The sequence below is a fragment of the Osmerus mordax genome, chromosome 6 (genome assembly GCF_038355195.1).
Source record: "Osmerus mordax isolate fOsmMor3 chromosome 6, fOsmMor3.pri, whole genome shotgun sequence".
NCBI lineage: Eukaryota > Metazoa > Chordata > Actinopteri > Osmeriformes > Osmeridae > Osmerus > Osmerus mordax.
This window is the reverse complement of record NC_090055.1, coordinates 785581-798253: the sequence shown is the minus strand read 5'-3', so window position 1 is coordinate 798253 and position 12673 is coordinate 785581. Positions and strand designations below refer to the sequence as shown.

The 12673-nt window shown below is 52.4% G+C and overlaps 2 protein-coding genes across 2 annotated transcripts; both read right to left on the bottom strand.

Annotated features, from left to right (window-relative positions):
- Nucleotides 1-576: 576 nt before the first annotated feature.
- On the bottom strand, nt 577-7394 carry znf687a (zinc finger protein 687a). The gene is given in 13 exon segments (XM_067237208.1): nt 577-1028; nt 1031-1106; nt 1200-1287; nt 1576-1688; nt 1822-2091; nt 2226-2388; nt 2474-2650; nt 3136-3320; nt 4412-4644; nt 4794-5049; nt 5167-6549; nt 6551-7221; nt 7307-7394. Coding segments are annotated over 12 exon segments (3906 nt in total). The 5' UTR covers nt 7202-7221; nt 7307-7394; the 3' UTR covers nt 577-717.
- A 1093-nt stretch (nt 7395-8487) lies between these two features.
- On the bottom strand, nt 8488-12392 carry LOC136943766 (26S proteasome non-ATPase regulatory subunit 4-like). Its single transcript, XM_067237210.1, has 10 exons — nt 12313-12392; nt 11523-11663; nt 11178-11292; nt 10993-11079; nt 10746-10814; nt 10225-10443; nt 9373-9481; nt 9098-9235; nt 8906-8964; nt 8488-8779 (listed from the first exon to the last, which is right to left on the bottom strand). Exons 1-10 carry the CDS (start codon nt 12336-12338, stop codon nt 8606-8608), a joined length of 1137 nt encoding a protein of 378 aa, XP_067093311.1. The 5' UTR covers nt 12339-12392; the 3' UTR covers nt 8488-8605.
- Nucleotides 12393-12673: the final 281 nt, after the last annotated feature.

Sequence of the window (12673 nt, the reverse complement as noted above, 5' to 3'; positions counted from 1 at the left end):
GCATCACATCCTCACTAGCCTGACCTGGTGTCACCAATGGAAGATTGTGCTTCTGCCTAACAACAAGAGTCATATAAAAAGGTTCACACAAAACCACGTTTCATTACTACAGAACATTCCAGTAGCGAGAACGCAGGGACAGAAATATCACAGTAGCTTTTGGGCCAAATTCACTGCATTCGTTATAGTGTAGCTCTGTCAAAGTTCTCATCATTCTCACCAACCCCTCTCCTACCTAAAGTTCACAATCTGCCCCCTGATCACACAGAACTCAGTAACCAAACAACTTACCTCTCTCTCCCTCTGACACACACACACACACACACACACAACTAAAGACATGATTACAAGTGAGGCACTTTTTTTCTTTGCATGCAGCTGTTTCCATCTCCTCCATCTTCCCTCTCGCCTCCTGATCCAGCGTATCCCTCCCTCCCTCTCTCCCTCCCTCGTCCTCATGTTGGTTTATCGGTCTTCCGCGCCGTGATAAACGCCATGCCGTGAGTCCTGAAATGTGTGTTGAGATCCGCCGTCTTGTCAAAGCGTTTCCCGCACACCTTACACCCCACCCTGCCCTCCCTCTCCTCTCCCAGGGACGTGAGGGCGTGCGAAGAGGGGGACCCTGGGGCATCCCCCCACGGGCTGGCATCGCCGTAGTTCCCTCCGTTGCCGGGCGAGAGAGCAGGGCGATCATTGGATGAGGCGTGGCCGTGGTGGTCAGGGGGCGTGTCTCTGACCCGGTGGCTGATGAAGCGATGACGGGACAGGGAGGGGGCGGAGGCAAAGCAGGCGCCACACTGCAGGCACTGCAGGCTGGCTCCGCCCCCGGCTCCGTCGCCACGGTGCTGAGGGATGTGCTCCAGGAAGAGCGCCTGGTGGTCGGTGGAGAAGCCGCAGGGAGCGCAGCGGTAGCCTGACTCTGGAGGGGCGGGGGGGGCCGTGCGAGGCCTCTTGGCCGGGCTGGGCCCCTCCGTGACCTCGTCCTCCTCCTCCTCCTCCATCTTCACCCTCCTCGCCCTCCCCCCCGCCCCGCCCTCGGAGCTGAGGGGGGGCAGAGAGCCGCTGTCCTGCTCTGGGGAGCTGGCAGCCCCCTCCAGCCCTGGCTGCTGCCACACACACACACACACAGACTGCATCACACACTCCTCCCATCTCATAACATTAGAAAACAGAGCTAAACAACATGTGTGTGTGTGTACCTGTCCTGTGTCCCCAGCGTGTCTCAGCTGGATGTGTCTGTCCAGCACCAGTCTGCTGCTGAAGGTACGCTTCCCCTCAGTGCAGAGCCTCCAGACAGAGAGAGGGGGGGGGGAGAGAGAGAGAGAAGGGGGGGGGGGGAGAGAGGGGGGGGGAGAGAGAGAGAGGGGGGGAGAGACAGAGAGAAGGGGGGGAGAAATGTGTTAGGACTGGGGATCTTGAGGAAAATGCTGAATGGGTGTAGAGACAAAGGTAGGTTTTTAGAGTGTAGGGTGCAGTGTGTAGGGTGCAGTGTGTAGGGTGCAGTGTGTAGGGTGCAGTGTGTAGGGTGCAGTGTGTAGGGTGCAGTGTGTAGGGTGCAGTGTGTAGGGTGCTCACTGGCAGTGGAAGACTCTCTTGATGCCCTTGTGTTTGACGCGGATGTGGCGTCTGAGGCTGGAGGTGGAAGAGAAGGAGCTCTCACAGAGACTACACGGGAACTTCTTTAAAACCTGCCCACAGTTACACACAGTTACACCACTGTTAAAGGTCAGCTCAGGGACACAATGTACAATCCACTCATGGAGGTGACTCAGTGTTGACCGCTTGAAAGACAAGTGGCACTGCTTTGCTGTTAGTCCTGACCTTGCCATGCTGCTCGGCCATGTGGGTAATGTAGTCCTCTTTGTCGTTGTAACGGGCGTGGCAGGGGGCACAACTCCAGTCTGAGGTGGTCTTGGTCCTGTCTGCTTCTTTGTCCTCCTCCTCCTCCTCCTCCTCCTCGTCCTGGTCTCTCCACTCCTCCCCATCCGAGCTCTCTGCCTTCACACACCCACGCGCGCGGGGCGCGGGTGCTGGAACCGGCGTCACGGCAACAGGCACTTCCTGTTTCACCACAGGGCCCTTGTGTGTAGACTGAGCAACAAAACAACATGAGAGAGAGAAGAAGAAGTATTTAAAAAGGAAGGAGAGAGGCCCCACTGAGACCTGACCTCCAGACATACCTTGATGTGCTCCAGCATGGAGCTCCTCTGGGCATACAGACATACCTTGATGTGCTCCAGCATGGAGCTCCTCTGGGCATACAGCTTGGTACACTCAGGGCACTTGAACACGTGCACCTTCTGCTTGGTCAGATGGGTGTCAAAGTGAACGTACAGCAGGGGCTTCTGGGTAAACACTGTGTCACACATCACACACTTGTAGATCATCCTGAGAAGGAAAGAGCAAACATATAAGAATACAAATAGGACAGGCAATATTAGGTGTGTGTGTGTGTGTGTGTGTGAGTGCATACTTGGCCTGTCCAGCGGTGAGGGTGGGGTGCTGGGTGCTGATGTGGCCCTGTGCGCTAGGGGCAGATTTGAAAGCCATGGGGCAGCTGGGACACTTGTGGAACACCTCACAATGAGCCGTCTGGATATGGGACTTGACAGAGTTCAGACCTCCAAACACCACCAGACAACTGGAACACCTGGAGACAGGGAGAGAGACAGTGAGAGAGACAGGGAGAGAGACAGGGAGAGAGAGAGAGACAGGGAGAGAGACAGAGAGAGAGACAGGGAGAGAGACAGGGAGAGAGACAGGGAGAGAGACAGTGAGAGAGACAGGGAGAGAGACAGGGAGAGAGACAGGGAGAGAGACAGGGAGAGAGACAGGGAGAGAGACAGAGAGAGAGACAGGGAGAGACAGGGAGAGAGACAGGGAGAGAGACAGGGAGAGAGACAGGGAGAGAGACAGGGAGAGAGAGGGAGAGAGACAGGGAGAGAGACAGTGAGAGAGACAGGGAGAGACAGGGAGAGACAGGGAGAGAGACAGGGAGAGAGACAGGGAGAGAGACAGGGAGAGAGACAGCGAGAGAGACAGCGAGAGAGACAGGGAGAGAGACAGGGAGAGAGGGAGATTGAGGCAAAGAGAGAGGGACAGACAAAGAGACAGAAGAGGAGGAGAGATCCTGACCTGTATCCGATGCGGCGTGCGAAGTGCAGGCAGGCGTGCTCCAGGTGGGCCTGGAAGGCCGCCTGCTTGGCCACGCCCCCACACTCGGGGCAGACGTGGGGGGGGCGGGACTTGTGGATGCGCTGGTGAGCGGCAGCACTGCAGCCGTTAGGCAGGAGCATGGGGGGGGAGCACTCCATACACGACTGGGGAGGGGGGCAGGAACGTGTTAGCTGCACCCACAAAGACACGCCTTCTACAGACTGCTGACAACCACACGAGGGACATCAGGTATCTAGAGACACTAGGGATGCTCATAACTAACCGTGTAACTGTTAACCAACAATATGAATGTTTACCGGTTAATACTATCGGTAAAACAGTTTTGCCAATTTAGCGACAGTGTCGCCAGATTTACCTACTTTTCACCTTCCCTAGCAGATACATATTTTTGTAACCTTTCAACATTATTTTAGCTAATATTTTTTCAACTCTTCCAAAAATAAACAAATATCTTACCTCTTTCAGAAAAAATATTTTTTAAACCTTTCAACATTATATTTTTTCAAATATTTGTTGAACTTGTTCCAATAAAATTGGGGAAACTTTTTTTATTCACGTAAAAAGGTTAATAGTAATTTTTGGTTTTGTTTTTACCTTTCAAAACTTTTTTTCCACACAGAGAGAGGAGAGGAGTATTTGTACTTCGTTACTTCACCTCTCTGTTCCCTAGTTACTTCACCTCTCTGTTCCCTAGTGACTAAAAAGATGTACCTAGCAACAAATCTAGCAATTTTCTGCTCCTTTGCCAATGTCCGTTTCCGTTGTTGAGAAGCAGCAAAGTAACCGGACTTCTGAGTTGTTACAGCCCCCAAAGATGTAGTTACAGACACCAGGGAGTCAGATGGCTGAGCGGTGAGGGAGGAGGGCTAGTAATCTGAAGGTTGCCAGTTCGATTCACGTCCGTGCCAAATGACGTTGTGTCCTTGGGCAAGGCACTTCACCCTACTTGCCTCGGGGGGAATGTCCCTGTACTTACTGTAAGTCGCTCTGGATAAGAGTGTCTGCTAAATGACTAAACGTACAGACGGCGCTCTCGGATGCTGCTGTTTACAAATCAAACCCTTAAGGGGAAAACCATTTGTTTTATTGGTATTTTGTTTAATGTGTCAAAGACACTTGTCCAGTTGACTTTTTTAATCTTGTTGGTTAACGGTTAACGGTCGTTAACGAGCGTTGGTTATCGTCAATTATGTTTTTCTAAATGAGCATCCCTCATACACACACAAACACGTACTGTGTTGAGGGCTGGTTTGACCTCCTGGAAGTGAGCCACCACCTCCGTCCTGCTGTTGAACTGCACGTGACACTCAGGACACTTGTTACTGCCATACTGCACTGGCTCTGCCTTCTTACTGACGATTGGCTGCTTCTGCAGCTGGGGGGCGGGGCCGGTCGCCGGGGCTGTTGTCAGGGCGGTCACCGAGGGCGACAGCAGAGACGACATGGAGGGGGAAAGAGAGAGCATGCCTGGAGGAGAGGAGAGAGGGATGAAGAGAGAGAGAATGGACAGAATCAGATCGAGCACACAGGAGGTGTAACCACATGAAACATGACACACACAGCAGTCTGTGTGACATCATCCCGTGTGCAGCCAATCCTGGTCTGAATACACTAACCAATAGGAGTGGTGTCCTGCTGACCAATCATCTGCTCCAGGCTGACAGGCCTCATCACCAGGTGAGAACACTGCATCACCAGGCCTCTCTCCTTGTGCTCGCGGGCGTGCAGCAGCAGGCTGCACTTGTTGAAGAAGGCCAGCCTCTTGGCGCAGTGGTTACACGTCACCTCGATGCGCAGGGAACGCCGGTCGTAGTGGCGTGCCAGGCTACGCTCCAGGGCAAAGGCATCGCCACACTCCAGGCAGCGGAAGCCCTGCAGGAGAAGGAAGGAAAGAGAGTGTGTTTAGAAGGGGGAGACTCTTCACACACCCAGAGAAACAGCATTGTATCAAGTCCCTGTCTGTGTACGGGGTCAGGGAAACAGCGTCACCTGAGCCGGCAGGGGCAGGCCCCACTCCGGGGGGGGAGGGGAGGACAGGTCGGGCTTGTAGCTGGGCAGCAGATTCTTGCTGTTGAGGATCTTGTTGAAGGCCTCCACCAGGCTGGACTGGCTGCGGGAGATGATGGCCCCCGTGCTGTTCACGATGGAGGCCGGCCGGCTGCCCCCCTGGGCGGGGAGGAGGGGGGAGGCCAGTGACATGCTGCTGGTCAGGGTCTTCTGGCCCAGGCCACGCACGTTCACCCCTGCCGGCGCCATCCTGGGGGAGGACGACACGGGTGGCAGCGCCGCAGACCTGGTGATGCTGACGGCTGTGGCGGACACCTTGGGCTTGCTCTCCGCGGCCATGCTGTTCTGGGCCTTGCTTGCGGCGGCAAGCATGGCGGAGCTGGCGTCCTGCAGGGTGGAAACGGGCAGGGGGCTACCGTCCTTGGCCCTCTGCTGCTGGGACGGCACCCTCTTAGGCCTGGTCGCGACCTTACGCCCCGCTGGGGGGGGTCTGGAGCCGTCCACGCCTTTGGAGGAGGTCCCGCCCGCTCCTTTGGGAGCTACTCTGGTCACGGTTCTAGTGATGCTGCCGGTCGGGGTCTTCACTGTTTTGATTCGGACTTTGAGGGGCCGGGAGGGGCCTGCTGTGGTTGCCGTGGCGTTTGCAAGCTTAGGATCCATGTGAGAGGAGCCGGCAGCAGGAGCGTCCGCACCTCTCTGTCCATCCTCTGTTTCCATCTTCTCCCCTTCCTCCGTCCCACTCCCCTGACTGGGATCGCTCTCCTGGGGCTCCTCTCTGCTCTGGGGCCCCTGTCTACCCTGGGGACCCTGCAACATGGGGGCAGGAGTAGGAGCTGGGCTGGGGCTTTTCTTGGACGTGGGCGGGACGGCGCCCGTCTGATCAGGCGGAGGGCTTTCTGGGGAGTCCCTCTCGTCGATGATGTGTTCTGGATACTTTTCGTCTGGGGCGGTGAGGGGGGAGGACAGCCAGGCTGGAGGATGCTCAGGCTGGGGGGGACACCTGGGAGTGAAGGACACCTTCTCTGAGGGAGGGGGCTTGTCGTTTGACAGCGTCCGGGGAGAAGAGAGGAGAGGGGGGGCAGGGAGAGGGGGAGGGGACGATGACGTAGGCGAGCCAAACAGTTCGGAGGGTCTTCTGTGTCGCCGTGGGAACTTGGGCGGCGAGCGCATGGGAGAATCTGGGCTCTCCTGGATCACCAGCGGGCTTCCCAGGTCAGGCTCCGAGTCAGAATCAGAGTCCATGAGGCGCCGGAGCCCAGATCTGATGCTCCCGTTGGAGGGGGGAGGGGTTGGGGGTGGGCTGGGGGGGCGAGGAACATGGAGGATGGAGGGAGGGGGCAGGTGTTGGGTGTCAGAGGGGGGGGGGGGAGGAGGTGAAGGGTGTGGGGAGAGACGCGTGTGGGGTGAGGAGAGGCTTGATTCTGCCGAGGAAGCTGGCTGTGTGTCTGGCGTTGCTGACAGACTGCCCCTCTCCTCCACTGTCTTCTCTGCCGGCCAGGGGGGAACTGGAGGACCACAAGTCCCCACCGGCCTGGCTCTGCACCCTGGGGTTAGCCTCCAGGGTCGGTGGGGGGCCCTCAAAGCCATTGCGGATCTGTGGCTCTGAGCAGACCAGACCAGGCATGCGGCTGGCCAGCCGTGCTCCTAGCAGAGACCCTCCCCCTCTGGCCTCCGTCCGAGGGGCTGTGGTGCCACTCCCCTCAGGGCTGTCTTCCTCCTCCTCCTCCTCCTCCTCCTCCTCATCATCATCATCATCATCCTCCTCCTCATCCGACCCCTCCTCCTCCTCTCCAAACACGTCAGACCGCACGCTGTTCTTCACAATCACACTGACCACCGGAGTGTCACCCTGAGGGCTTGGAGGGCTGTTGGGTCTTAAGGGGGAGCTGCTGTGGCCCTTCCCTGAGTCCTCCCCGCACTCCTCTGGGCTGGATTGGATGGCCTCTTTGGCATCAATGTCAGGAATGTCAAAGGCTGCCAACAAATCGTCAAAGTCTGGGGTCTTCATGTCCCCCATTCCCAGATAACCACCAAACCCTGCAGGGAAACAGATAGCATGTTGAATTACACCAAGGCCTGCCCATATTTGGTAAACAATTAGCAGAAAATTTAAATGTTCTACCTTCTGTTTGACCAAATGTTTAAATGCTTCCTTGATCAGTCTACTACTTAGTTCGTCAAAGAAACGTGGTCATACCAGCTTTATTTTAGTCTGCAAACAGCTAGCCTAATAACGTCGCTAGCCAGTTAGCCTCTTGCATGCTTCCTGAACTTGCCATTTCCTTCTCTGCTTTTACCAACTTAGCTTGCAAGCTACTGCTTTTCCTCCAAATGAAATCAAAACATCTGCCGGAGTGCACTAAAAACATACAAAAAAGCAACAATCGTGGCGCTTTGTTGGCTATCTATATGTTTTATTGTATGATTAAACATTTACAAACTTTGTGGCTAAGAACACCTCAACAGGCTAGCCATGCAGATGCTAGTTAGCTCCGTCTGTTAGCTGGCTAGCTGACGTCCAACCCGCCTCGACGACACATTGAGGGGCATTTAGCTAGTTACCTCTTACGTTTACGTTTAATCGAGTTTAAACCAAATGTATAGTGTGCAAAACACAAGCTGGTGTCTAGCTAAGCCTCCTTAAGACATACAAAGTATTTAGTGACATAGTTGTAAAGTTTTTAAACTCTTAACAGCGAAGAAAATGTCTAGATTTGTTTACCTTAAACTAAATGGGAATCCTGACTTTCCTTTAGGATGACGCATGAGTTGTTCGTCATCAGAAGATGGACGAAAGCGAGAGGCCAGACCCGGAGTCACAACATGTAATGATCCAAGTTATCTACACGCCAAAGTTTACTTCTCACAGTACTTCAGTTTACTAAACGGAGCTACAATTTTATCAACAATGACACCTACGTTTGACATACAAATAACTAATGATGTAACTAAAGAATATGTTAACTTGACAGACGTAGCCATGTTAGATTTTAAGGTTGTAGTGGTAATATCCTTCTATTAGCAGTTCCGAAATGTAACAAAGGCAACTTAAACTGCTGTTTTATTTTGTAAATTTATTAAGGTTTATCAGCAGGTAATATCTATTTACTGAATGTTTGAGTAGTTACCATGTCCCACTGTAATACAAAAGTTTCCCCACCCCCAAAAAAAGAAACATGCATCAGCCTTGACGAAAAACAGAATAAAGCCTTGGTCATAAGCCTTAACTATACAAAAACTCCCATGAATGACAGGTTTCCGTTTACACAGTTATACTATAGAAGGATCCATTGTCAACAGGCCTTTACAGGGTGTCTAAAATGTTTTTAATGTATGCTTTGGATGGGAAAACTGACACCGTACATCTCTCAGTCTTTCATTCTCCAGTAGTCTTCCATACTGCGTGTACACGCGTGTGTGTTTATTTCTTCTTTTCGTCATCCTTCTTGCCCTCCGGGGGTTTGGAGCCAGTCTGGGAGGCCAGGGAACCCATGGCGTTGCGGATCGCCTCGTTGTTGGGGTCGACGCCGGGAAGGTTCTCAAGGACGCTCTGGAGGAACTCTGGGTCCTGCATGACATCATAGTCCTCCTCATCCTACACACACGGGAGCAGCAGGCCATGAGACTACAGCAGGTGATGACACTACAGCAGGCGATGACACTACAGCAGGTGATGACCAGTCTCACCAGAAGGTCAGTCTCACCAGAAGGTCAGTCTCACCTTAGCTTCAGAAGAGTCCATGGGAGCCCCAGTGTCCATGTCTTCTGCGCCACCAAACTCTGCAGGACACAAGTATGACACTGAAACGTCAGGGTGTTTGTGTGTGTGTGTGGCCCACTGTGTGGCCCACTGTGTGGCCCACTGTGTGGCCCACTGTGTGGCCCACTGTGTGGTGTGACACGAGCCACTGACCTCCGCCTGCGCCCTGCATGGACATCTGCAACGCGTAGGCGATCTGTTCATCCTCAGTCATGCGGCTGATGTCAGGAAGAGCAGGTGTGGCCGTGTCCACCTGAGGGACGGACATCTTCAACAGGGCGTCGTCTGACTCTGAAGCAGCAAAAGAGGAGACGGAGAGAGGAGAGAAGTTAGGCAGTTAAAATACTGCTCGGAAGGATGTGGGTACTGATTGGTTAGCAGGTTCTGTTTTCATCAGAAGGACTCATCGCTAGTCTGTTTCCTCTCACCGTCTGCAGTGGGGGAGGGGGCACCAGCCTCTGCAGCCGACACCACGGCAACCCTGCGGGCCTCGTCCTCCTGCCTCTGTCTCTGCTCCTCCATGGACACTCTCAGAGCCTGTACACAGGGGTGACACACTCTCAGAGCCTGCACACAGGGGTTACACACTCTCAGAGCCTGCACACAGGGGTTACACACTCTCAGAGCCTGCACACAGGGGTTACACACTCTCAGAGCCTGCACACAGGGGTTACACACTCTCAGAGCCTGCACACAGGGGTTACACACTCTCAGAGCCTGCACACAGGGGTTACACACTCTCAGAGCCTGCACACAGGGGTTACACACTCTCAGAGCCTGCACACAGGGGTTACACACTCTCAGAGCCTGCACACAGGGGTTACACACTCTCAGAGCCTGCACACAGGGGTTACACACTCTCAGAGCCTGTACACAGGGGTTACACACTCTCAGAGCCTGCACACAGGGGTTACACACTCTCAGAGCCTGCACACAGGGGTTTACACACTCTCAGAGCCTGCACACAGGGGTTACACACTCTCAGAGCCTGCACACAGGGGTTACACACTCTCAGAGCCTGCACACAGGGGTTACACACTCTCAGAGCCTGCACACAGGGGTTACACACTCTCAGAGCCTGCACACAGGGGTTACACACTCTCAGAGCCTGCACACAGGGGTTACACTTCAGCTCACCTTTATTTAACCAGGTAAGGTAACATAAGAGATGAAGTGATTCATGAGAAAACAAGGAGGAGGGAGAGTAGGAGGGGGGTGTATGAGTGAAAGAGAGATTGTGCCGGTTTGCCTTGGATAACTTCTCCATGCATGTTTCTTACCAAAGCCAGCTCTGGGTCGGCGCTGGGATCCACCCCAAACTCAAAGTCGCTAGCCCCCAGACCCAGCATGGCGCCTCCCTCCCCAGCCAGGATGGGGGAGGAGAGCAGGGTGTCGGCCAGGCTGGGTCCTGGAGGCACGGTCACCAGATGGGAACCTGCTGAACCCTCTTTTCCATTCAAAGTGTTTATGAAGGCAGTCAACTTCTCTGTGTTAATCTCCTGCAGGAGGCAGATATACATACACGCATCATCATCATTTCCCCACAGGGCTTGATATTGCAACCATTTTGCCAATGTTGACCATTAACTAGCATGCAATATAAATCTTTAACATAAAGATCGTTACACAAATGATCCAAACTTTTTAAAGTTGGGAGCACCAGTGCCAAGTAAAAAAAAGTCAATTTCAAGCCCTGCCCCATAACAGTCTCTCTACCTGCCCCATAACAGTCTCTCTACCTGCCCCATAACAGTCTCTCTCTCGGACAACAACATAGCTGTGGAAGCCGAAAACCACGTACCTCTTCACCAAAGTTAATAATGTCCACGCTCACTTTCTCCTTCTTCAGACGCTTTGCCATTTTGACCAGCTGAGGAAAATCAGGTTTTTAAACTTACACCCCATGACACTGTATGCAGACAGACACAGCTACTGTATGCAGACACATCTACTGTATGCAGACAGACACAGCTACTGTATACAGACACATCTACTGTATGCAGACACATCTACTGTATGCAGACACAGACACCAGAATGACAACTCACATCTTTCTCGTTGTCCTCGACTGGGCTGCCCACAAAAGCGATGATGCGCATCTTGTGGTTTTTCCCCTGCCTGTGCTTCAGAGCCAGCTAGAGGGATCGGAGAGACCAGGAGAGGTGATTGAAGAGCCAGAATACGATGTTATAGCTGCTAGATGCGATGGTGCAGCAGTTGGTAGAACACTCACATGTGCTACTCTGATGCCAGTGCAGAAGCTGATGTTTCCGCGGGGCTGAACAGCGTGTAGTTTGGACAGGATCCTGCCTGTATCCGGGGTCAGCGTGGTCAGCACCTCACAGTTACTGCATAGAAAACACATCTTGTTAGTGAAACTGTATTTGTTCGCAATCAGTGAAATGTCCCATACACTCATACACACAAAATCCTGTTACCATGCCCACAATTCTGTTACCATGCACACGGTTCTGTTACCATGCCCACAATTCTGTTACCATGCACACGGTTCTGTTACCATGCACACGGTTCTGTTACCATGCACACGGTTCTGTTACCAGGCACACGGTTCACTTACTTGGCCATGGTGATGAGGCCCACATTGTTCTCGGGGTTACTGCGGGTCTTGGAGTGACACACAATGTTGACAGCATCCTGCTGGGCCTGCAGTCTCGTGGGTAAAAAGTCTCCATTGCGCATGTACTCACTGTTGTCCACACTAGTTGAACGTATAGAACAGTTTCGTAAGGTTATTATTATTAACTGGAGTGATTTCATTTGCAGGTCAGCGAATGGGCTAACGGAGCGATATTAATTAAATGTTCAAACTATAGACTATTGAATATATTTGTAACTCATACACATAACAGGCTGTTCCATGTGATTGAGGCCTTAAATGTACATGTGTTTTTAGCCAAAAGAATACCTAGTCAGCTGTCACTACCCAGCTAGCTAATGACCAGTTGTCATTGTTATGTTTAGCTAGCAAGGTAGCTAACACAGCTAGCACCAGAATCAATTTACCGATTTACAGATCCACTAGGTAGCTACTCATCCAAACACAAACAAAACAGGACGGTACCTAGTTACTCTGTTGCTTTGGGTATCATCCCTATCCTATTAACTAAAAACAAGGTTAAATTATTGTCTAAACCACGCTAGAGCTAGCTATTTTACTAGACTACTGTGCAGTGACTCAGGAAAATAACTGGTTAGCTGGCTAGCTAGCTCGCTGATATCCCGGTAATTTATGGTTAACGCTCACTGCTTGCAAATACATGTAAACATATCAAACACATAAATATACAGTTTTATTTTACTTAAAAATAACGAAAATCTGATTAATATTAGATGTCTGATAACCTTACCAGACCATAGTACTTTCGAGCACCATCTTGGAATCTTTCTGTAACTTCTACGTCACCGGAAGTGGTTGATGGGAAATGATGTTCTTTGAAGCGGATGAAAAAATCAGTTCTGATCTAGGATCAGTTATTCTTTGACATAAACAGACATGGACCCCCTCCTAGATTAGCGGCCCTGCTGGGAAGCAAGATGCGTTTGGGTCCTGCACTAGACCAGACAGCTGTGTCGCAACTCGAGATTGCTAGAGAAACCCCTTATTTGTCAGCGACCTGATTTCTGCATACTGGGAGCAAGTGGTTAGCTGTGGACGTCTTTTCCCTATGATGTGTAGGCTACATAGCAATACAATAATATAGGCTACAA